At 41.5% G+C, this 27,157-nt stretch overlaps 1 protein-coding gene across 1 annotated transcript in view; it reads right to left on the bottom strand.

Annotated features, from left to right (window-relative positions):
• The window catches only part of SORCS3 (sortilin related VPS10 domain containing receptor 3), a 263,805-nt gene that overhangs the window by 176,091 nt on the left and 60,557 nt on the right, over positions 1–27,157 (bottom strand). Inside the window, exon 2 of the mRNA XM_064716259.1 lies at positions 7,812–7,879. Coding sequence (XP_064572329.1) covers positions 7,812–7,879 — 68 coding nt within the window. The remainder of the gene's footprint in view (positions 1–7,811; positions 7,880–27,157) is intronic.

The raw sequence follows: 27,157 nt of genomic DNA on the forward strand, positions 1-27,157 counted from the left end.
TTCTCCATTAATTCACTGAGTCCCCTTTTGAAAGCCATTTATGCTTTTATTATTTCTGCCTCACAGCATCCTGTAGCAATGAGTTACACAATGTAATTACTTGAGGAATAAAAAATCATTTCCCTTTATACTTATTCAGAGCAAGGGCTTGAACTTGGATCTTCCACACATAAGATTAGAATGAGTCTCTCCCTGGAGAGATTCTCTGTATCTCCTGTTGCAGCTCTTTTGCAGAATATAAATAATTCAGGAGAGATGGCTGGGGCTCTTACCTGAATTGTGGAAAATTAAAGCAAAACACAGCATGTTTTTTTTCTCTGTACATTTTGTTTGGAATTCCACTTTCATCCCAAGAACATTTCCTCAAAAAGTTAGAAATTTGATAAATTGCCTTTTCTTTTTGCTTCGCTGTATTCAGCCAGAAAACAAGATGTATCCAAAAGTTCACAGGTCTACGTATTAAAAGGAGCATCCCAGTAGCCCAGTTTTAGCTGAGATCAACACATATGTACAAGCACATAACCTCTCTAGCTATATTCAAAGTGCACGTTCCTCACTCAAACTCATCTGCAGCGTCCACTGTCAGTGACCAGCCCAGTCCTGTCACAGCCACACGTTTGAACATCAACAACTTTAGCCCTGTTTTCAAGCTGCAAAAGCTGTGTGAATGGGGCACAGAGTGGGGATGGGTAGCACAGGTCAGACAGGAGTTGCCTGCACATGAAAATGTGAACACCTGTGCTCCCACCATGAACACCAAAATGAGGTTCTGGGGCAGAATGCAGACAAAGCCAAGATTTACCTCTTCATACATTCACAGGTATAAATAAATAAAGCATGGGCATTTATTTTTAAAATAGCAGACTATCCAAAACACCATTACAATCTGCAGTTCTGTTTTTATGTATTCTCTCCAATTCAGTAGGAATTTCACCAAGGAATAGGCATGAGCAGATGCAGGGGGTAGCACATTAATAAATCAAAAGTGTCATTAAAATTTGTAAACTAGTATCTTCTGGGAAGTCTTGGCAATTAGTCTCAGAGCTTTCTTGGCAAACAAAAAATTAATAAATCCAAAAGGCCCCCTGTCTGATGACATTCCCACCCCCACAGAAAGGTCACTAATGAAGCAATTAAGAGACACAACAAATGGACCAGTCAGCAGGCTGGCTCACAAAAGACAAATGAGCTTCAGGAAACAAGAGGACTAAGACATCTTAATAAGCAAAGGTGGGATTTCAAACCACACGCCACCCCAAGACACATACAAAGGCTTTTAGATTCATTTGCTGGGATAATACTTTTCACATGATTTTGCAGTGGCCCCCTTGGTCTCCACCATCTCTGAGGCAACATTAACACAATTACAGCAAGGAACCACCAGAAAGCAAAGGTGTGAACATTATTATTCTCTTTCTGGAAAATCCTGTGGGATATAACAGGGCTAGGGAAACATTGGGAAGGAGACAAATGAAACTTCTCTACAGAAGTTGGACTTATTCTTAAAAAATAAAGTATTAAAAAAGGAAGTCTTATCTTCATTGCTATTACTGATTTTGCCTAATCCTAAAGCATAGCCCTGAATTTAAGATAAGCCTAATAATTTTTATTATTGGATGTTTAAAACAGTTTTAACTCACACTGTCCCTTTGCTGCAATGACAGCATCTCCTTCTAGCATTAACTGCAAAGAATGTATGCTCTGGACAATGGAGCTGTGGTGCATTTGAGGAGGGATAAACCTGTGGTTAATTCTGTTCCACACCTTAAATTCTTTTTTTTTTTAATTACCATGACTCATCCCATTCAGCTACACATAGCCCAAGCAAATCTGAACAATCCCTTCAGTATATTTCCTGACATCCACAATTAAATATTTGTTTAGATCACACTGTTAAACTAAGGGCCACCACTCTCATTTGACAGCAGCTGGGCCAATATGCAGTTACTGTGCAAGTCCCAAAGGGTTCCAGTGTGGCTCCCATGCCAAGATGGCATCTATGGCATCTATGACTGCCAGCCAGGATGAACTGGATCAGGCTGACCTGGACCATCTACTGTGGGGAAACAACTAATCATCAAGAGTACTGGAGGTTAAGAACTGCATAATTCTGGGATTTTGCTGAAGGTGTGCTCTGATTACAACTCAGGGAGCTGGGAGCCTTGAGGAACAGCTCTCATCCCACACTGTAGTTATCTGCTGTGGTTCCCCATTATCTTGGCTCTTCAGCAAACATCATCTGTACCTAACAGCTCTCAACTGTACCTAACAGCTCTCAACCACAAAGACTTTCATAGGTGGCTCCCACAGCCTAAAAAACCTCACCATCATTAAGGTAAGTTATTTATACATTCTAGCCAAAAGCAACAGTAGAGATGCCAAACTTTTAGCTGCCCTGGTTTTCAAATCCAAGAGAGACCAGAGTGCCTGCACAAACAGCTGGTTCCTTCCCTCAACGCCCTGATGGTGGCTCACTGCAGATGCAAGAACCCGTCTCATCAGCACAGGATTTCTGCACTTTGCAGCATTATTAAAAAGTGCCAAAGAAGATGCAATAATGGGAAGCATTACTACTTTGAAAATCAGCTCCATTAATTTTACGCCTGAATACAATCATCCAGAAAATAGCACATATCGAAGATGCATGTCATCAGCATAAAAGTGGAAAATTATAAATGTAATCAAATTTGACAATACTGAGAGGAGATGTCAGCTGCTGGTCATGGAGACTGCATTTCAATACAGCAAACTCCAGGAAAACTGCAATGGCCCAGTGGAGCCAAACCTGTACTAAACAAGAGGTTGTGGCACAAACCAGAATTTACCATTCATACTGCAATCTAAATAATATATTGACACTGGGATAGAAACATTCTTAAGAAAGCTCTGCCATTACCTATTTCAGGTTTAGCTTGTTTCACAGGGGATGATATGGAAATTTAAGTCAAGCTTTTTGAATTTCCTGATCCCTGACTTCTTTACTCACCAGTCTTAGAAGCTGCACCATCTGGAGCAACCAGACCAAACCTCAGTTCCCAAAGGGCACTTCACAGAATTCACAGAATTACTGAGCTGAAAGAGACCTTAAAGATCATCAAGTCCAACCTGCACCCTAACACCTCAACTAAACCATGGCACTTAGTGCCACATCCAGTCTGTTTTTAAACACATCCAGGGATGGTGAATCCACCACCTCCCCAGGCAGACCATTCCAGAACTTTATCACTCTTTCCATGAAAAATGTTTTCCTAATATCCAATCTATGTTTCCCTTGGTGCAGCTTGAGACTGTGTCCTCTGGTTCTGTCAGCTGCTGCCTGGAAAAAGAGACCAACCCCCTTACCTGGCCACAACCCACTTTCAGGGAGTTGTAGAGAGTGATAAGGTTCACATTCACCCTTTCCCACCTAGAGCAGCCCTGTGAAGCCAGCTCTATGTGCCACAAACAAACCTAGGACACAGAAATCAGCGTGAGATGGGAAATTTCTGCAATGCTAGAGGTACACTGGCACATGCTGAGGGTCTCTGGGGACTGTGGGAGGCTTGAGAGGCAATTCCATGGGAGGAAACAATGCGAAGCCCTCCTGTATTTCAAACAGAGCTGAATGAAACAGCAGTGCACAACATGAGGCAGCCTGCAATCAAGCTGGGGGGTTTGCTCCTCTCTGCTCCAAACTAGGGCTGCAGCTGCTGCATTTTGCAGCTGCCTCTATTAAAAAAGCTGAAAGGGTTTTTTTCTAACTCAACAAAGAGACTGAGACAACAGACTAACCTCTTTAGGCACAGCAGCCACAAGAGTAAAAAAAAAAAACTTGGGGATTTTTGACTGCTGCCATGGAGACATAATTTCTTGGTTAATAAACAAGAAAAAAAAATATATATATAAATTTCTTCATCAGCATTTTAGCCTCTTAAACAGAAATAGTTAGTCACAATTTTGGGTTAATGCATGGGCCAGCATTATGTACAATCAGGTAATTTAACCAGGAAAACAGCCAGAGGAGGGGAACTCCAGGGGACCCATCTGGGGTGGGTAAAATGGTAGCAGGGACTCAGAGCTGACACATGCAAGTGCTTGCACTTTGGAAGAAAATCTAAACTGCTCCCCACTGCCCAATTAGCTGATGTGTTGCAGCCATGGCTGTGGCATTGATCACAAATAGCTCTTTGCTCACTTGTGCCTCTCCTGTCTTCTGCATCACCCTATTGTCTCTCTGTCTTCACCTGAGATTGAGAATTCCCTTGAGATGGAAGCTGTCTTTTTAGCTACTGAATCCAAATAAATAAAATAAATGAATACATTCCTGAATACTAAAGCAGGCAACAATGGAAAACCTTTCATTCCAGTTATCTTAGCAGAAAGAAACTGCTCAATACACACAGGCTGAAACAGTTGAAAACATTTTAAATACTACAATATCAACTTTAAATACTTATCCAGAATGTTCCCAAAACCCTATCTCAATACTGTACAGCTTAACAATTCCTGTGAAGAGCCTGGCACCTGCTCTTTAGGGAGAGAGTTCATATTTCATACAGATCACTCCTGTATGCTTACAGTTCCTCATGGACAATGAAGTTTGATGCAGGGATCCTGGCCTACAGAGAGTCAGGGAATTAGAGGTGCTCCAACAGAACTTCAAATCAAAATCATGTAAGTTTACAGATTTAAAGGGATTTTTTTTTTCTTTCATTGATGGAGGTGTTAGTGGGGTGAAAAAAAATTATATGGAAAACATATGGCCATCCCTTAATTCATTTTTTTATTTAAGGCAGGCAGGATTCTTTACTACACAGTTAGATAATTCACCAGGCAATGAGAACTGATGAAGGGTTTGCATGTCTAAAAGCTTAAATAATTTTAACAGTTATATTTGTTGACCTATGAAAAAGACATCTCTCCAGAAATTCATAAACAACTCACACCATCACAAGTATAGTAAAGTAACAATAAAGTAGCTTCCTTTCATAGGAGGAAAATTATCACCTCCACTCAACTCAGTGGGAAAAACAAAAATCTAAACCACAACTGACAGGTATCTCCTGTGATGAAGAAGAGATGTGGCATTCACAAGGAAGAGGGGGTGTGTGGGTGTGTGTTTTTTCCTTGAAGCTGGCTGCTTCAAGGCTGGCTGCTTCAGTAGCAATAAAGACCTTTTGTGTGATTGTTTGAGCCCCAGAAGCATGAATTCGGATATTAGAGCAATGTCTGTGTTCTTGCATTCAAATGCTGACTAGAATTTCCCCTGTCTAAGCTCATACCAGCCTGATATAGGAGCAGTTTTTAAATGCAACTTCTAATTCTCCTCTCTTCCTCTGTTGCTCTCACTCCCTTTTTTAATTACATTCAGTATGTTTTCCTATTGATTTACTTGTTTTTTGTATTTAGATGCAGGGACTAAAAATTCTTTTTATACGGCAATTCAGTTTTCTATTAAAAGAAGCCTCTCATGCTATAAACCCAGGGGGAACTGAGGAGGAGATTTTGATGCAGGGAGCAGGTGGAGGCAAGATGGTATTTGGAGATTGCATGGCACTCTGCTCTATCTCAGCATCCTCTGCTGTGTAATTCATTGCTCTCTGCCACAAAAGCCTCACTCCTCTCTTGTGAAGGCAACTGTATTTGCCAAGTGGTCAGGATAGATATCAACAGCACCATGGCTCAGATGGGCAGGGCTCCTGGCTTAGTCATATTTCCATAACACAGGGAAAAAAAGCCAAACCCCTTGGAAATGTACAGATCATCTTCTGATACACAGTTGAAGTTGCATTCAGTTTGTGATCCATCTGGGGGCTCAAAGAGTCTACAAAAAATATCTAAAGAAAGCAAACCTCTTACCAGGAGGCTTACATTCATTCTGCAAAGACAAATCCTCCTTTAAAAATTTTCTGGGTCTCGAAAACGAAAAGGAAATATTGAAAAACACCAATTTAAATAATGGAAAGATTCAGGGACCTGAATGTGCAAATAGAACAGGAAATCCCAAGAAAAGGAGTATTTCTCTGGCTTATTTCGTACACTTAGTATCTATTTGCATTTCTACAATGTCCTTTGCAGAGAAATTCATAGATGCTCTCCAAGATTCTACACTCCCCTGTCAAGTAAAACATGGCTTATTCTTGAATTTTCCAAGCAGAAAATAAGGTTTAGAGCCCAGGAGATCTACCTACTAGCTTTCTACCTACCCTGAGCTTTCCTCACAGACTTAGGAAAGAACCTGAGAAGTTCTAACTTCTCAACCTCTCTGCATCTCCAGGCCCCCACTGGCCCCTATTTCACTTGAGACCAGCTGCAGAAATATTCCAGAACACACTCCCACAAAGCACTGAGTTTTCCCAGCTGACCAAGCGCTGGATGCTTTCAATTGTATTGATGATTAATTACATTTCTATCACTTTGGGAAGCCTCCAAAAGGGGTGCTGCTATTACCTTTCTGCAGAGCTCAGGTGATGCTGCAAGCTCAGGATAAAGACAAGGTTTGCCTGTTTGTTACATTATTTATGCAGGGCAGATTGTTTGGCAATTACATTTAAAGTACAATCACTGTGCCATTTGTACTTGCTATGTAAAGAGGCAAAAGTTTTTAAGGCATTAATACCTTGAAAAGTACCAGGGTAAGTGGAAATGACTGTTCTCTCTTATTAGCTCCATGGTTATTTATACTTTTGCAGATTACCATGGTGCAGTGCAATTAGGCTTCTTAAGTACTGTTCAAATTGAGAAGTTTCAAGAGCTCTACTGAATAATTAACCCTTAAATACATTTACAGGAATAAACCTTCAGCAAATGGCCAAAGCCTGCTCTTTCTTCACAGGCTTTTAAATCACCTGTGAGGAAAGAAGTACAAGAGACCATCTGACAGGAAGGGCTCACACCCAAGCCAAGGCTACAATGCACTGACCATTCCACCAACTACACCTTGAGCAGGTTTCACAATAGCTATAATACACCAGGTGAATCTAAAACAAAGCACTTGGTCTCACCACCCCTGGCTACCTTTTTTTCTTTTTTTTTTTATTTAATGTACCTAAGGTAAAAAACTCCTGATAGCAATTCTGTCAAAGGCATACCACTCCACAGGCAGGATAAAACAATTTGGTGATTTCAAATATCAAGGAACTGACCTATTTATAGGGCTAAGTTTGGGGACTGAGGGGATTTTAAAATATTTCTTTATTTTAAATGCAGACACACGCTTCCAAACACACAATCTGTCCAGAAGCATGTTTCCCCAGGGCAGGACAGTCCATCTCCCATGCCAGACTAGGAACATGGCAGCTATGGACACCATCGAAGTACATCCACCGTGGAGAAGACACTGTGGCATCTCCAGTCCTTCAGCAGCTGCTCTCCTTACAGCCCAAAACATCCCAGTCACTACCAAGATGCCCATCTTAGCTCACCTCAGGGGTGAGGAACCAGGATCAGCTAAGATCATATCATACACTGTGTTTTCTGCCTTCTCAGACACAGTTCTAGCAAGTGTGTACCCATCTATAGAGCCTGTTCTCATTGCCAGCCTCACAGCAGAGAGAGGAAGGAAGGGACTTGTTTAAGGACACTCAAAGGTGAGAAGGAGGCCAAGCTCCTCTGTGTGTCAGGGAAGTGCCATTACACGATGAAACCCTCTTGTCTGCAGACCCCACTTCATTAAAGGAATGTGTCCTAATCTTGCATCCCTTTCCCAAAGAGCAGCTCCATTTGCCTCAGATTGTTTCCCAGCTCCTCCTGTGATGAGCTCAGACACTGCCCCATGCCCCCAGCTGGGGTCAGCCCCAGACACAGTGCTGTGATTTCCACGTTCCACCTACCTCCACAGTGAGCTCTCCGTAACACTCCCCAGGTTGAAGTCGTAGAGCTTGGTCAGAATGAGAATCACCTACAGAGGGGAAAGGGAGGGAGTGAGAGAGAAAGGGAAAAGAGGAGAAAGAAAAGGTTGATGTTAGATTTTGTAACAATACAAAGGGCATCTGAAACCACCTAAAGGAGAGCTGAGCATTTATCCATTAAAGTTGCAGTATTATAGGATAAAGAAGGTTTAAAAAACAAAATGGGAAATCATTAGCTTAGTGCATTGTATAACCAGTAACACTTATTTTAATCCCAAAATGTTTTGCATTTGAAATAAAACATGCCACCAGGAATTAATCAGACTTTGTGAGCTGACCTCTCTGCAACTATGATTATTCAAATTCAGGGATGGAATCAAAATGCACCGTTGTTAATTCAATAGTTCAATCTAAAATTACAGTCAATTTCTTTTGTCTCTCAACATTCTATCATTAATCATTCAGTCTCCACAGAAAGCACTGGCAAGTTTTTTATGTAGATCCCCATCCACTAAAACAGTCCATCTTGCCTACAGTCAGCTTTTTTTTCTCCATCTGCTGTCACTGACTCCAGAGCACGGGAATTCCTACATGCCATCACCTTCCCACAGTGGTAAGAGGGACATGGAGTGTGACATTCTGTTTATGCACTGAGCAAGACAGACCTTCACATGGATCTTTAGTGCCCAAGGACAGTCAGAGGCCCCAGGACTCACTGACTTTCTGGAGAAAACACTCCTGAGTCATGCCCCTGCAAAACTGAGGTTGGAGGAGAGGGAGTTGAGCAGTACATGGGGGACCACAGAGTTGAAAAAGGATGGAACAGTAGATTCATACTTTTCCTCTGATCTACCTGGTGCTGTGACCTCAGATTTCACAGGTAAATGTAATCCTCCTAGCTACAAGCTACATTGCCCAGTGCCCTTCTCTCCAGAAAGGCAGTTGTGCATTCTGATAGCTAGGGAGCATCTGTGAAAGCTCCCAGGCTCCTGTGGGATGAGGGAATAGAGGGAAGGTAAGAGCATTTGAGAATCTGCTCCTTGCCTTTTTAGCATAACTAATGTCATACATTAGTTGTAAGAATCATTCCCTTGGATTCTACAGGACCAGCCTCAAGGAAGAGCTCCAGGGCACCTCTTCATTTTTGTTTTGCATCATTTTAACATTTCAGCATCATTTCCTCCTTGCAGGATTCAAGCACAGACCAGCTTCCCTCACATCTGCTCCAGCTGTGAGAGAGAGCAAAGTTTAAAGCTTTGCAGAAAAATGCCAAAGGATTAATCAATATCACAGCTGCTGCAGCACTCATTTACTGTCAGTGTAATACCAGGAAAAAACCTGTTCAAATTGTGAGGGACCTTGGTACGTGACTATGCACTCAGTGCCCATCTTAATGACTTCAGAATAGATGCTCCAAGCATTCCTTCCTCTCCTGGATTCACTTTTACCACCCCCTATTGCATTTTTCCCTTTATTTCCCCACGCAGAGACCTTTAGGAAGAAGATAATAGCCAAGCTGCTTCTAGCAGGGTGTGAAAAGAAACCTGCCAGGCAGATTTGAGTCAGCATATGCAAGTCCATGTCAGCTGAAACCAACACTATCCTATGGGGAAATAAGGCTAACATCCTTTTTAATGCAGCCTAAACCCTGCACACCTTCCCATACAAAGGGGGAAGAGCCAGCTGCAAGCTGCAGCAACCGAGGTTTGGAGGGTTTGTGTGCCTCCACCCCTTACACCCAGCAGGGGAGCCCTCTTCCAGCTAAAACCCAATGAGAATGACATTTTTAGGATGTTCCCAACAATCCCACAGGCACTCAGCCAGCACTCCTCTGAGGACTGTCTAGGAAGTCATGCACTATAGTACAAGCCCTGCCCTGCCTGGAATTACACCCCTCTTATTGCTCATAGCTGGGATGAGGTTTCACAAAGCTTTTGAGTTTCAAAGTCTAAGCACATTGAAGACAGCTGAGTTCAGTGGATCCTGGATTTATTCCGAAACATTGTAAATAAAATCTCTGTGTCTTGATCAAATTTCAACAGATTCTACCTTATTTCTACCCTAAATTACAATTACAACTAAAGGCAGCATCCATAATCTCCCAGCTCTTTGTGTCTCTCCCCAGATCTCTTATGCCCTATATTTTTGAATACATCACTTATCTATTACCACCCTGCAAATCCCAGGATAACAACAGCTTTACAGAAGTGGGCTGAATGCTACTCAGCTTCTGGGTATAAATTCATAGTAAAAGCATGTTGTTTAGTATGACTTTTCTGGATTTTTGCCTGGGATGACTAACATCCATCTCTATTTGGTGATGCATGGAAATCACAAGCATCCCTTGAGCAGTGTCTTACACACAGTCCCAGGAAACAGAAGGAATTTCCTGGGACAGTGGTAACACCTACAGCAACCTGACCCTAAAATCATTCACCACATGAGCCCAGGACAGGCAACATTCCCACACCACTAACCCAGGCAGCTTCCACTCTGCTCTTCTGAGAAAAAACACCCCAGATTCAATAAAGACCACTCTTTAAGGGTTTGGGAGTCGGCAAACGAGAGAGGATCTGAGAGTCTGAACACACAACCTTCCCAAGAAAAGCTGCAAAAGCACTTTCCCCCTACACACTGCCACGAGCAACCTCAGCTGCTCAGGGAGCACCAAGGGGCTGAGACACAGACAAGGGCCTGAGAGGCAGGGCTGGATCCTGAGCTGCTTCACGGGCTGAGTTTGACTCAGCTCTGCAGAGGAAACATCAAACCCTTCCAGAGGATATTCTGAGGCACCAGCAGGCTGCCCCAGCCATGCTAAGAAGAAACACGAGGCAGGGGCAGATGTGGGAAAGCACCAGATTTTCTGACATTGTGTTGTTTGAATGCTTTAGTTGAAAAAGGAAGGAACAAAATAGAAGGAAGATTGGAGACATTTTACAAAACTGAATTCTGACAAGAAAAATTAAAAAGGGAAAGACCTTCCTTGACTCAGGCTGAGACATTTGATTCCAATTTCTGCTTTGTAGTCAAAGAAGCTCAGCTTGTTTTTGTGAACACTAACAAATTACTTTCTTTCCCATTACAGTGTAATTTTGCATGAAAATCTTGATGTTTTTCATTTTAAAAGCTGAATTCCACTGAAAACTGGAGATTTTACAATTAAGGCACTCTTTCAAAACAAAAACATTTTCTTCCCCTGAACTGAGAGAAATCTGGAATTGCCACCCCATAGAAAATGGGTGCTCTGGGGAAAAGAAATACAAATTTGTTAAGTTCCAGGCAATTCAGAAACAGCAAAAACTTACACTTAAGCATTATTTAATCAAAATAAAGAAAACACCTTTATAGTGCCAAATTAAGCTGTCTCTATTCATCAAACCAAAATTAATTCCCAGTCAGCTCAATGTTAAATTGCATTTTGCTATGGGATCATACTTTTCACTTCAGGAAATGCAGCTCAGATATGAAATTTCCTCATCTCCTGCAGGCTAGGCTCCACACACTATACTGTGCTTCCCAGGACACCCCAGGGCAGGTGTCCCTTGGGACACCAAGCAGCTCAGCTGGTTGAGAATGAAAAAACAGGGAAAGAGTCTGCAGGACAGAATGTGGAAATAGGGAGGCTGAATTACAGCTCCCTTAAGGCAATACAATCCCTCCAGAAAATGCAATTTCAAGCTGAGCTTACACGAAACTTAATGACCTGAATAATTTAACAAATTGTTTTGGTTTTGTAGACAGAAATGGGAATGGAGAAAGGATAATCAGAAAAAATATATTTTCTTTGGAAAGAAGTGCTGTTCCAGTTCTACAAGAATTTTCTTATGTGCTTTATTTTTCACACATGCATTGCCAAATTGCATGTACGTTGGGGTTGTTTTCACTGTCTACTAAATACTTTGTTTTAAGGCTTTTATAAAAAAATGCCAACACTTGTCAATCATTTACCTTCAATGGTCTATACTTCAATACAGATTAAGAGCCTCTGGCACAGAGGAATCCTGACACACTGCTCCATACATACTAAACCACTAAATCCAGATTTAATGTGATGGACCACTTCTTTAAATTAAGAGACAGCAAGTGTCCAAAACTGTCCCATTCAGTAGCCTTGAGTCTTAACACAACCTGGCTGGTATGAAAGCAGAAAAATTACAACGAGAAGCATTAGCCCACATTTCATTCCATCTCAAAAACACATCCCTGAAGGGATCCCTATTGTTCAGGCAATTATCAGGAATCTCCAAGCCCACAAATCACAAAAGTACTCAGAAGCTTTTCAGAGTGTTTGGTGGTGTAACAATCTTCCATGCCAATAAAATTTTACTACGATGGAAAATTACTTCAGTTCATTAAACCCAGCTCTAGATCTTGCCAATTCTAAACTGGCAAAGTGCTTTGCATATACCCCAGAGTGGAATATATAATGCCTGTTTCCCACAAATTAAGAGTGCAAAGGCACTGCAGCTCCTTCAAGCAGGCTGGCAATGAACTTCAGAACAAGTGAAAAGCACCACACCAAGGCTGTGTGGAGACCCTGCACTCCTGTGTGAGGGGACATTGACATTAGTGACATGAGAGGGAAGAGCACAACAGCCAAAGTAGGTGTCAGACAGACATGTGAAAGGCCAGCTCTGATTCACTTCATGAGACATCTCTTCTCTGAGTGATCCTGCTGTATCAGCACAGAGATTAACACAACTCATCAGTAGCCCTGTGCACATATTTGCCAAGTGTAATTAATAAAGAGTACAGGGATGAGCAGTAGGCAGCACAGAGCAGAGCAGAAAGAGGGCAGACAAATTTACATGTGCAAAATGAGAGCTCTCCACTCACTTGCTCTGGCATGCTGGGGTCTCTGTCTCCTGCCCACAGACATATTTCCATGATGCTTGCAACATTTTCTACCCTGCAAGCCAACCAAAGGAAGCTTGTCTGCAATTTCCATCTGCCATTCCCCAATCCATATGAGAGCTACAGCACCCAATAAGTAAATTTCAAATGTGAGCAACCACAGGATAGTGTGAACCAGTGTCAGTAAAAATGCTCACAGCCAAAGACAAATTGGCTTAAAATGCTCTGGGACTTAAACACCGACAGCACTTATATTTATAGGTCCTTGATGTTTTCTTATTTGGGATTTTGTTTGTTTGTTTGTTTTGGGTTTCTTTTTTTGGTGGTGGTGGGTGGTTTTCAAGGCACAAGATTATTAACTAAAGCTGGACTGACTGGCAAGCACATGGACATGCACATTCATTAATTTCTAATGCACTCTTTCATGCAATCACTTCATTCAAAGCTAATTCTGTCAAAAGCCACCAATACCAGCCTAATTTTTCCCAAACAAACACTCAAGAGATGGAGAAAAGAAAATTTACATGTTCAATTTATATTTGTGCTTAAGTGGAAACTGTGGTAGGCTGACCCCAAGCAGGAACTAAGCACCAACCCAGAACTGACTCTGTCCCACCCCAGGTTGATGGAGGAGAAAACCAGAAAAGCAAAAGTGAAAAAAACCCTTGTAATTCCTGACAAAGACATTGCCATTAGTCAAGGAAAGGGAAGAAACTATAAATAAAGAAACAAGTGATATAAGGGCATTGACTGTCGTCCCCAGCAGACCAATGTAAAATCAGTCTTAGAGCACAGTTACTATGGCTGAGGATGATGTTCCATGGAACACACCACCTTTCTGGCCTCCTCCTTGGCTGGGCAGAGTGAGAAACAGAAAACCTGACAGTGTGAATCTCTGTTCAGCTACACCTAAAACACTGATGTGCTATCAGCACTGCTTTAAGCTAGAATTCCAAACACAGCGTGGCACAGGCTGCTCTGAGGAAGTTATTCCAGTACAAGTGTTTTCCTGGGTCAGGGTAGCATGATTCTCAAAAACAACCACTAAATAATCCTGGTCTCATCCAAATCTCTTCACACAAATACAGCCTCAAAAATCTATGTGTGCATGTGAGTGATCCCACTATGCAACATCACCATCCTCATTTCCACTGGAGGCCTGAGTGCAGTTGCCAATACCCAAGAGTGCCATCTCCAGTTGTGAGAAGCATATAGAACTATTACAAAGCTCCCAGGAGAGGAATTTAAATTCCACAGGTGTTAACAGATTCTGCAAGCATCACCACTATGAAACAAGGCAAGTAATAGCATCTTTGTTTTACTGATGAGGAGGCAAAGAGAGGTTAAGTGAAATTTTAAGTGTTTCTCTACATGGGAACACTCAGAAAGAAGATTCCAAATAAACTTTTAAGAGTTTGGTTCAATCCACTTTGCAAATACATATGAAAAGTCAAAGACTACTTTATTCTGAAAAAGTCAATTGAGGAATTCAGCATAGCTTAAATAATCCAATTCAGCACATTTTGATAATTTAAGGTAAGAGGCATCATCTGGAAGATAAAACACCAATCTGAGTTCAGCCAGAGTAAGAGAATGATTAGCTGAAAAGGAATACATACACCTTAAACACCAATCTCCCCTTTTTTCCCCAGTCTGGTGAGCATAGCTGAAGAAAACTTATCTCCAGATAGTAGGAATTAATGAATAGCACATCCTAAGACACAATAAAAAACCAGCAGAGGTGCTGACAACAAGCACAGGCCAAATCCTGCCCCTGGAAATCAGAGAAGCAGTTCTGTAAGAGTAAAGCTTTGCCAACTAAGCTTGCAGCAAAGGACTTTTCCTTACTTTTTTTTTTCTTTTTTTTTCTTTCTTTTTTTTTTTAATCTCTGGAGAGACAAAAATGATCTGTGGGTGGCTTCAGGCAGTGCAGACAAAAGAGCCCTCTGAAATTGAAAGAGACAAATCCCAAGATCACACACAGAAGCAAAACATGTTCCAGTGAACTTGTGATCTCCAAACAGCTGAGACTGTCAAATTTGTCCTCAAAACAAGAACCAGTAACTAAAAGGAGGATATTCGCCTTTAATCCTCCTTTGCCTGTGTTGCTTATCACTTTCCAGTGGGAAAACTGCCACAGCAGGCTCCTTCTGTCCCCTGCCCTCCTTCCTTTCAATATAAATCAGGCACCACAACGGGCTGGAGCCAGAGCAGAAGTCTTCCCACTGGCACAGCTGGAGACAGATCACATTATCTTCACAAAAGCACCTTCCAGATGTAAGCAGCAGTGTGAAATTCCAATTTACAGGACTTGCACTGAATGGACTGAATGAACAGAATCTGAGGGTGCAAAAAAAAAAAAAAACAAAAAAAACCAAAAAAAAAAAAACCAAAAAACCAAGAAACAAGACAACTAAAACCACTACAGTGCCTTGCAGAAAGGGTCAGATCTGGAAAGCACAACTCTCTACCCCTGTCCCTTTACAAGCAAAAGCAGGGCAGGAATTTTGTGTGCTGGTTCCCTTGGATGCCTTGGCAATTCAAGGGCAAGCCCAGTCTGTCAAAGAAACAGCACACATCAGCTTCAACACAGAGAGACACCTCTTCCAGAGTCATGGATCTACCTTACTATCCTCTCACAAATCTAGAAAGTGTTCTTAATTGAATCTGACAGGGTCTTTCATGCTTTTAGTTTTAGGCATTTTTGTGCAGGGACTGTAATTTAGGATATGTTCAGAGATGCCTTGCACATACAAGTCCTTGCTGTGGCAGTGAATGCAGCTGAATAACCCCACCAGCAAGGCAATGACTAATGACTCCAGGACTCAGAAAAGGAATTGGACTATAATGTTTTACAACAATGTGGGAAAAGAAGTCTGATTTTCCTCCTCCCAAGGCAGACATTCCAATTATCAACCAAAGGGAGGGTTTTCACAGCCACTAGCTGTATGGTGGCTGCAAGTCAGCCACGAGGCTCTTTCATCTCCACTACACATTAAAAATTGGGCAATATCTCTCATGCAACATTTTTTTCAAGAAAAATAAGAAATAAAATTGGGAAATTCCGCCTCAGTTTCAGCAAATATATCTCCTGCATACCCACATGCTTATCTTTAGTGCACGCACACACACACACAAAAATTGTAACTCTGATTACAATTGTGCAAAACCTCCTTAATAAAGAAATAAATGAGATGCCTACAGCAGTCCTTAAAGAGCAGCTGGATCCTGTCCCAGAGGCTGCAGGAGAGTGCACACACTCATGTGCATCTTGTCTATGCCTGTGTAATACAAAAGCAATTATCAGTCACACAGAATCAGGAGAGAGTGTCTGGAAAAGGTGTGGTAATTAGGAATAAACACACTGGAAGGGAGGGTGGACACACCAACACTCTCAGCAGCTTGTGAGTAGCATTAGTCAGAGAAGTCAGAGATAGAAAGTACTCCCCAGATTATTTGATCCACCCCCCTGACAAGGCACAGTTTTGCCCTACAGAATTTTCCCCAGCTTTTCAGGATGGTTTTTCTACACATAAATACACATTCCCACCAGAAAAGACATCTAGATTGCTTAAAATAACAGAAGGCTGAGCTTTATCTCTGTGTAACTCAGTTTAACATAAATACAATCTCTCCTGTCAGGTAGTGATATGATTTAAGGGTCCCCTATCATACCTTATAAGAGGTGATAGCAAAGAACTCATTATTTATTTCTATTGATTCAGCAACCCACACTAGATCACATATCCCAGTTCTTCCCCCTTGCTAAGAAGCCCCCCTCTAAAGCCTTGGAAACTTTATCTTTTTTTCCCTTCTCTGTCTTCCTTTTAAAGCTGCTGTGTGCACACCTCCAAGTTCAAGAAGAAAATGAAAAAAGGCCCCAGATACTTTGCTGGCTCAGTTCTTATTCCAATTATCTCCTGATACCATCCACGAAGCAGCAGATTTTGTGCAGCAATTTATCTCTGTGGAGTCAGTCACATTTCTGCTGAAGGGCCATTTAAAGCTTCTGACATGGGGAGACCTGGAAAGAAGGAATGACTTGAACTCTAAGTATGGGTACACTACCATGAGAGGACATTTCTCAATTTAATTAAAAAAAAAAAAAGTAAGGGAACATAGACCTTTGAGATTATATCAAGTGCCAGGACAGAAAAGGGTTTTTCTTGAAGGCAGGAGTATCTGGTTCTATAAAAGAAGCTAAACTATATGGGGAATTTTGTGTCTGAGGCATTTCTGAAAGGAAGAGAATAAAAAAAAGTTCTCATAAAGGTAATTTTTCAAGAAAATTCAGGCAGCTTATAGCTGCTCCATTTTGGACTCCAGGTTCTACTCAGGAACTCTCACTCCTCTCACATATGCCCTCACACTCTCCCCTGCATATGTACATACATAAAAATGAGTTATCTTCTTCAGATTCCAATTATCATGTCAAACAGTTGTTATTGATCAGTGCATGGGCAAGAGATTCTCTCTCTCCCCAGGGATAGAAGATGGAGTAGATATCTGTTCAAGTCCACTCCAGCCCCATGCCTACAAAGGCTTACTTCATGTGAAAAAGCCTCACTGCTAGCACAGGAGAACCAGTCCAAGAGCTGGAGTTTTACAGATGTTACCATGGAAGAAAACAAAGTACCTGTTGGGAGATAAATCCTTCCATCTGTTTTTAGTGGCCAGTTAAAATACCTCCCACTCCTGGAAATCCAAGCATCTTAGACTTTGGCTCGTTTCCTTCCTCACAGCAGCCCAGGGAAAGAAGGATTGCTGCAGTTTGCCAAATGTCAAGTGCAGAACAGAGGGAAAAAGGGCAAAATGCACAAATTGTTCGAGTTACGGTTCTGCAACTATCAGCATCCAATAATCAGATTTTCCACCACACATGAGAACTCACTTTAAACAACTGTAACATCGTTGTACAAATCCATTATGTAATCACAATGTCTTAAATATGCATACCTAGAGTACTTATAATTAAACAGGGAAGGTGACATATGAGAATCATCACAGGAAGAACAAGATAAAAATAAAAGTGATCATTTAGATTAAATGAGTAAGTATCACAGGCAGCTTGGGTCAGTCAGGCTGAGTGGGACACACAGAATAGGACAGTGCCTGAGGTAAGAGACAAGTACAAGTCAGGGCTCATGACAGACAAAAGGTCAGAAGCAAGAGTTTGAGTGCTAAATAGCCAATTAACATATTTTTACATTATTATAGATTAAAAAAAAATTAAATGATCTGATTATCCTATATATTAAGGTAATAAAAACGTGGTCTGTCCAATTAACTGCACTCTCCTGACCTTGAACTTCTGTTTATGCAGTCCTCATCTGCAGGCAACAAAATCTACTTTAAAACTCAGTGACTCAGCTTTGGTAAGGTCAGACTCAGCCCTAGCAGCTCCTTTTCCTACTCATATTCCTTTGAAATAATCTTTACTCATTATTTTAATCACCTTTATTACTTTTATTCTGTGTTTGTCAGGTGCACACATTTTATCATCATTGCAATGGCTGAATACTTGTACCATAAGTAGCTTTTTACTATTATTATTTGTCTTGTATCATTAAATAGTAAACCAAATTATTTTCATCTGTGAATTTTCGTATGTTGCTGTGAAAACACACTCTGTCTGGGCAATTTCCTTTCTTTGCTCCTGTGCAGAGCAGCTCTTGCTCATGTCAAGCACCCCTGGAGCCAGGATGTTATCTCCTTTGGAGGACCTAACCAAGCAGACTTAGATGAAATCTCTGTCACTAGGTATTTCCAGAATGTGAGCTGGGAATGATTCCTCTATGTATATCCACCACATTGAGCCAGACATAACATCCTCCTCTGTCTCAGCACTAAAACTTTTAATACATTCCCCCCCCCCCCCGCTCTCAAAAGATTTTCCTGTGAAAGACTGGCACCAGCTCATGGTGGGGTGGGAGAAAGTAAAGGAATCTTTGAGGAGCCACAATACAATTGCAATTTTTAGTGTCAGTCCAATAGCTCAAAGAGGGGGTAGAATGTGTTTAAGAAAAAAATCCATTCATCTGTTTTGACCTTAGTAAGAAAGAAAATGGGTTTTTCCCACTTTAGAAATACCTTGTGCTAATGCCTGCATGGGGAGATGTGGAGCAGCACAGTTGAAGCTGTCAAGGGCAATTTTTCTTACAGACTTAAGTGTTCTGTTACTTATTAAAAAAATAAAAAAGAAACTGAGAAAAATAGAGGAACTTGAATTCCAATCTCCTTTAACGCAACATTATGGTTGAGAATTTCAAGCTGTAAAAGTAGGAAACTCAGAAGTTCAGACTCTACATTATGTACATGGATTGTATAAGAGAAAAGAGGTAAATCACCTTTGCAGAAATTCAAAGCTCTATCAACTTCTGGAATCCTTTTGCAATTGGTTGAGGCCCAGAGACAGTTGGTCAGACACCTATTGGCTCCAGTCTGCAACCCTCACTTCAACAGAAAACTTTCAGAAGGCTTGACATTGTGAGATCTCTCTCCTTTGCTTACTTAGGGACCTAAAAATTATTTCTATGGACCTGAAAGATTCTTGCCCTCCAGGAGACAGAGAAATTGAAGCACATTCTTCATATCAAGCCACTGTCTTATAAGAATCTCCTATAAGAATCATGGTTATGACAGCTGAGACTGCTGGTATTTAAACTGGGACTACTTTTAAGATCAAGATCTAGGATGCCAAACTCTAAGAGATAGATCCTTTTTACTCATGTGTGACAAGGAAGGCTCAGTGCTTTGCTCTTCTATCACCTGCATCACCATCAGAAGGATATCCAGGACTCAAAATCTGGAGGTAGAAGAGAGGGAAGAGACAGAGTCTCATGTTCTCTGAAAATCCTTTGCAGTTTTGCAGTGTGTCCAGTTGACCTTCAGGGAATTTCACATCCATGGGCTATAGGGTTATCTTGCACCTTGCATTGAGATATCAAAACCACCCATCACTGCAGAAGGGCTCTAAAGAGCATCAATAGTCCCACTGACTATTCCTGCATTGGAATGCTTTATGTGCTCTGCCAGAAATTTCTCAAAACTTCCAAAAATCATTCTGCCCCTTGAGGAACATAAGAGGGAATGGCTGTGCAGTACAACAAAGTAAGAATGCAAACTGACTAAACAAGATCTGTAATGGCCACTCTGCAAGGTCTGTGAGAGTTTTCTTCTCCCCTTTACTGCCTCAAGAGTCCTGGATTACCATCAGAATAATCTCTTCTCCCTCACCAGTCACACCACAGGGTCTTGTCCTTATCAGCACCATGAAGTCACAGGAGCAATATGTTTTTCATGAGAAAGGGTTGAGCTGGCAAAAGCTGAGAGCTCTGATCACCACCAGAGGCTGAAGCACAGTGGGGACCAGAGGGCTGATTCAAGTGGACAGTGTCAGTGTCATCTGTCAGTGTATCAACTCTGTACAGGTTCTCTCTCCTACCTTGCAGGGCGCTCACCTTTTCCTATGTGTGCATATCTTCTAGTACCTGTGGCAGACTAAAGAACAAATCCAAAGGCTCATTTTTGCCTCTGATGTTTTATGACTGTCCTTTCACTAAGATGATCATCTACCAACTATTTCTTATAAAACACCTCCCAAAACAGAAATATTTCTCGGGATCCTTTTTACATCAGGACAGACAGCAAGAGCTCCAAAGATAATCTTCAGTAAACCTAGTTATTGGAACAGTGTAACCTGTTGTAAATTCACATGTACAACACAGAAGAATGAAGATACTCCCCAGTCCAGCCTTTCAAATAGAAATTGATACAGATCTCTTTAGTAACTGCACCAGCACAAGACTGATTCCAACAGCTCCAAGCTCCTCACAACCCTCCTGCAGCCAGAGCAGCTCTCATTACAAAACTGATGCACTGAAACAGGCACCAGGGGCTCAGCTTTAAACCAAGCTGTCAGAGCACCAGCGTCCTCCACTGCATCACAGAGCTCAAGTTATCTCTCATGGACTGTTGCATTTTGGTTTTCTACAAGCCCTAGCTCTTGGAGGCCAGAGGTTTTGTTGCTTTGTTTAAAGCCATTGACCAGCAATGCCTCAAAACAAAACAACAAAACCTCATATTCTCTTGTTTTTACTTTTCCTTTTACACACATGCATACATTATATATTTATGTATTATATAATTTATATATATATATATATATAATGATTTTTAATTATTTCCATTGCATTCTTTTCCCTCCTCTCCCTACCAAAAAAGAAGACAGTAAATTACCTCAGGCTGTTTTAGATGGCTCAGATTAGCAATGCCACAGTCAGAATAGCACAGAGCACTCCTGAACAGCTATTGCAAGCACTTGCAGATGCCATAAGTATACTGTATTTACATTCAAACATAAAGGAAAATAAAGCCAATTTGTTTCACAAACTTCTCAAGAACAGCTTTGCATTCACAGCACGTGCGGCATTCTTGATTAAACAAGAGATCTGCATGAACATAATAAACCTGACATTTTATTGGCCAAGCTCTATGAAAACAATTTAGAAGACATGGATTGCAATGTTAAGCAAACTGCAGCCCAGGTACAACACCCATGAATTATAGCAGTCTGACAATGACCTGGCCAGTTATTTCTCACAGCCTTTAATAACAATCATCCACATCTTCACAGCACAATAGAAATTAGAGACGCAAGGAGCCTATTAGCTCATCCAGAAAAAACGGGATTGTTCCCCATGGGATAATTGCTAATATTCAGTCCAAAGTAGATTTAAAACTGTAAAACAAGGTAGCCTCTTTAGCAAGATTACTCAGCATGGCTGAAAAGTCAGTCCCATAAAGCTTCTTCTAGACAATAAATTTAAATGTTTCCTCTTCAAAAAGGTTTACAGCTAGTCCAAGGAGCTTGGTCTCCTTTGGATTCCCTTCTAGTCAATAAAGAGAGGGAAGAGTTGGGAGACTGACCTTCCCTGGCCAACAGCCTTCACAAACAGCTCTCCTCCTACCCAGCTCCTCTGTCAGCTCTCAACAGGGACATGTGGCAGTTCTAGTGCAAAATGCAGAACCTCACTGTGTCCTGTACTAGAGCAGGGGTTCTGACACAAGGCTGGGTCTAGGTAAATGTCCTTGTTGCAAGCAGTGCCAGTCCTTGCTCTAAATACCAGGCTGAATTTCCACTGCTCACAAAGTCTACATGCAGTGCTTCAGTCCCATGAAAAGTCCAGATTTAACTGAGAATTAATATGTGTATCAGAAGAGTTCAGATGTACCTGGGAGGTAGGGAATTAAAAGATTTGCAAACATAAGAATCATAGCAAGTCTACCACAATCCAGACTAAATCCAAAGCATTGCAGCAACAAACAAAACAGCATCTTGCTTTGAGCCCAGGAGAGTCAGTAATGTCACCAAGAGGAATTTGTGTGAAAAGGTGGAAACAACAGCATTTAGCACTAATTAAAACATCAATGGATCCCAAGTGATGAAACAAAAGTCTTCAGCCTGCACATGTTAGGTCATCTGATTATTATTAACAACCAATTTTTAAAAAGAATCATTAAGAAGGTGAAATTTTCCACGTGACAAAACAGAGTTGGAACTCAGGAGAAGGTGTCTCATAACATCCAAACATTCTAAGAAAAGCCTTTGCAAACTCCAAGTAACAGTCACTAGTGAATGGGTAATGACCCCCCTAAAAAACTTTGAGCAAGTTTGAGAAGTCTTCCATGCCAAAGACAATGGAAAAGAAAACGCACAAATCAAACTTCTTGGGTTTTGCATCTCTAACTTTATTTCCCTGAGAGGTTTCTTCTGAACTGCCTTCTAACAATCTTCCTCTGGTAAAACCTCTAGTAAAATATAACATGTCCATGAGACTGTCCATGTCCATGGGACTGAGACCCACTCTTACACACTACAAAATTCCCTGCTGTTAACTGAGGCATTGCTAATGTGATCACATTCTTCCTCTTAGTATAAGCATTTCATGAGTGCCCTAGCCTTTTTGCTAAAACAAGCCCTAACCTCTAATACCTTTGTTATATATAGATATTCACAAGCAGGATTTCAACCAGTCATCTGCATACACTCACTACATGAGCTCATTACATAAGAAGGTGGAATTATAAGACACACTGTCTGGAGCAATCCACAGCACCTTATGTGTCCCCAAATCATGCAAATCCCAAGACACTTCTCAACTCCTGTGAACAAACATCAGACCTTAACCACAAAAGTCAAAACAAAGGAACATCCCACCAAAAAAAACTCTTTTAACATACCATAAGAAGACAGGAAAAGAAAAGTCAAGGGCACTGCCACTGTCCTCCAGCCTTGCAGTAATGAGGGATCTGAGAAATTCCAAGATGATTGTCTGAAGTGAAACACCGAGAACATGTCAGACACACCACATCTCTCTCCTCCACAGCTGAATGAGAAGACACTTTTTAAACATACACTTCCCCTATTCCACTCAGAAAAGTGACCATGTTACAGTGAAGAGTGATGCTTATGTATCTGACATGGTTCTATAAAAACCTTCAGGATGAAAATTGCAAAGAAGCAGCAATTTATTATTTCTGCCACAAGAAAAATAATATAGTTTGAGGATGCAAGATAAAGTTCTTTTTCATCCGAAGAATTACCTGGCTTTTAAGAAAGGCAAAGCATCCATAATGACAGAGGAAAATCTTTGGAAGTAGTACCAGAAAAAGACATTAGAAGTGGCAATCACCATGTCAGACACACTACACTGCAGGGGAAGGGAAGAATGACCAGATAATGAAATTACAGGGCATTGAAAATGTCAAAGAGCGACCATGCTCTACCATCATTCACAGGTTATATGAGGCATTAACATGCTGATATTCCATTCCAATGACAAAGATGGCAACAAGAACAGAAAATAGTCCAAAATGAATCTGTTGCTGAGACCAGGAATTTAATGAAACAGGGAGATGAGCAGAAAATTAATCTTACTTTCACTGTGCAGCCTTCAAACTGAAAGCTGCTGGCCCTGTTCAGGAACAGTAATAGCTCAGGAATGCATTATTTTACTTTTCTTATCTATGATCTCCCCAGACTTCTGAGTCATCATCACAAAAAATGGTATCAAGTCTTTCGAACAAGGACCAACATTATTGGCAGGCAGTAGCACTAAGGAATTTCCAGCAAGGTATAAAGGAGAAGAAAAAGTCCTTCATAATTAAGCTGATTCACCACTAAATCAAGGGCCCAGGGAGACTGGGATATTGCTGTACTTGGAGGAATTCAGAACTTGACTGGATGAAGATTGGAGCAGCTTTATCTAGCATCACTGCTTCAACCTTTGAAGCTGATCTGAGCAGGAGCTGGACCAAAAGATCTGCAGAGCCTCCCCCTGCAAACCCAATCTATATGACTCTACAGCTGAGTTCTGCTCCCTTCAGATAGGAACACCGTTGATCAACATGAGAAGCACACACAACAGTAAAGCCAGAGGACCCTGTGTCCATCCTGTAACACACCTTCCTACCTTGCTTGAGATAGTTCATCACTATAAAAAAATCTTTTGCCCCTATTCCTCAAATAAAATAAAATTTAAAAAAAGTCACAGTAAATCAAAATGGAGAGTCTGTTTATGGAAACCGCCTTCTGGAGAGAGTCTAATAGGTCATAACACAGCTTGGGGCAGATGCAAATGAACTGTCAGAATCCAGAGAGCTCCATGTGGAGCCACCTCTACACATCCTCTCCACGTATGGCAACCCCACAGGGCAGAGCAGCACCACCCAAAGCAGCCAAGGTCATGCTGGGAGCATTTCCTCTGCAAAGTTAGATACAGCAGAAATTCTGCCCTGCACCCCAAACCCCCAGATTCTAATGCTCTTCCTAGGCCTGGTACAGAAATGGTCCTTTTTTCAGCCCAGCCTAATAAACTCTCCTATTGGAAGGACTGAGAGCAAGACTGCTTCAAAAGGTTTGATAAGGTCAGTGCTAAAGAGTAGCTGATAAGGCTATCTGGCCTCCACAATGGTTTCTTATGGAGCTTGAATTTTCTATTTCAGAATCTTATTTCAGAACAAAATTCACACAAGTTTAAACAGGAACATGTCTTTGAAAAATAAAAGCAAAGTGAACAAAAAACCCATTCATTTAACTTAATCTGGAAAACATAAATAAAGCAGTTTCCTCATTCCATCAAGCAGACGCAAATTTAATTTCAGATCACTCAATTTGCTTTCCTGTAAACAAACAAATTGTTAAAAAGCAGGGGAAAATAAACCCTTGGAAACACTATCTCTTATCACATATAGTATGTGCCTCTTTCTCTCTGCTGGCCCATATCACATTTAATCCTACAGATTTCAAAGGCTCCTGGAATTCAGTCTGCTAAAGGTGTGTAATAAATGAGGCTTTGCAGAGTGCATTTGTTGAGTAAGCAGGAGTATCTGGACATCTGTGCACAGGGATGATTCACTGAGAGATGTGTGTAAGACAAAAGGCTCATCCTTACTTATTTCAAGGCCACATTTTCACCAGTTTATTGGCAGCCAATCTGCCAGACAACAAACTTAGCCAGACTGTGAATCAAAAATCTTTCCACCCACAAGACCATCATTCTTTTACTGCTACACGAGTGGTTTTTGCATCATGCCTAGAAAGCAAAGAGCACCTGCTGCTCGATTAAGGTGTGGAAAAGATCTATCACCTCAGGGCATTCTTAAATACAACCATCTTGTTCATTACAAGGGCATAATATTCTTCTTTATTGACTGAGCAATAGTCATGGATCATGTGGCAAGAACCAGCCTTGGAGGTAGCTAGATGGATGCCCAACCATTGCCAGCTTCATGGTCATATGAGCAATGTCTTTTGGAGATCTATGGACAGACAGTAAAGACCTTGGCAATGTCTTTGTGACTCCAAGCCCATCTGCCACAGCAGCAGAACAAATGAACAATAGCCAGCTTTGAACTGCAGCCTATACCCCTAATTATACCTGAAATGTCTCCTGGCAACATCCAGGACTGGCTGAGATAGCACTTACCTGTCAAAACACATTGGATACAACAAACTGCCTCTTTAGAACATAAAAGTGGTTTCACATTCCCTCTATTGCAACTCTGCCTCCTCTACAGAAGTCCTGCAATCTGGAGAACACACAGATTTTTCTGTGTGCCTTGCATTTACAGAGCCCAAGAAGTAGGCACCATGTCAGGAGAGAGTTCTGTGCTCAGACTGAAAAAGATGAGTTTGCTTTAAAGCCAGATCAGGCTTCTTTGTCACTGCGCACTTAAAAGTCATCAAGATGCACACAATTTAAGATTTTTCTGGGGCTTCCCCTAAGGAATGTAGCACTTAAAGTTGCAGTCTGACAGTTCAAACATAAGTATAAAGAAAATACGGTGCACTGACAATTGAAAGCAGTTTCTAAAAGCTGTTACTAGAAGGGGAATGTGAAGTCCCCTCTGTCTTGTCCATATCTGATTTCTTACAGCTGTTTCCAGTCATCTTTTAAATGAACACCTGAGGTGCAGCCCCAGTCTGCTGCCAGCTAGTGCTGCCGTCCTGCGCAAAGCCCACTGGGGCTGCAGGGACTGGCTGACTTCACAGGAACATCAGAGCAGTAACACAACATGGACATTGTGCAACTATAGATTTAGAAGGAGGAGAGATGGCAGAGTATGCCAAAAACAAGCAGAGATGACAAAGAAGGGAGCATTTCACAGTGCACTGTCACTGTTTCAGCTTCATTACATTTGGACATCAGGAGCAAGCTTTGGCAACAGACACCTGAGCAGAACTGAGTTAAGCAGCTTAGAGAGTTACCTGCAACAGCCACAAGCTGTCACAGCTCACACAAGTTAAGTACTTTTTACTTGCCCCAGCTACATGGTGACAAGATGAGTTGCCCTTCAAGCCTGGACTAGGATACTACTCTCCCAACAAAGTGGAAATACCAGGAGATGCAGTGGGCATCTAGGAATGCTACAGATGAGCAAGCACCAGTGGGAAGACAGAAATCAGAGCCCCATCTGACTCCATCTGCAGTCAGGCTGACCTCTCTCACTGCTCTGCCACCCCTTTCTGTGCTGACACAGCTCAGCTCCCCTACCCAGCTGGAAATTCACTCTTGCCTCTGCCCCCCACACAAGGACAGCCTCCATTTCTCCCCCTGCCAAACAGAGCTCGGTCCAATCCTCACTGCAGCTTTTCCTGCACAGCCTACTTACACTTGCTTACCTTATCATTCTTCCCACAGTCTGAAGTAAAGATGTAATCACCACAGCTGCAGTGTTATCCCACAAAAATTACTTTTTCACAGGGAAAAGTGCAAAAATACAATTACTTGCTTTAGATACAGTGGCTTAGAGGGACCCAGTTTTGACGTGCTTCCTATTTTCCACAAAAAGGCTGAAAACTTGTAACTATATGTATAGCAATCAGAAAGTACTCGTACCCTTCCCTAAAGAAAACCCATGAAAAGGATGCCAGGCCTTATCTGACAGAATTATAAAGTATTCCTGTCTCA

Source organism: Zonotrichia leucophrys, chromosome 6 (assembly GCF_028769735.1).
Source record: "Zonotrichia leucophrys gambelii isolate GWCS_2022_RI chromosome 6, RI_Zleu_2.0, whole genome shotgun sequence".
Classification (NCBI taxonomy): Eukaryota; Metazoa; Chordata; class Aves; order Passeriformes; family Passerellidae; genus Zonotrichia; species Zonotrichia leucophrys.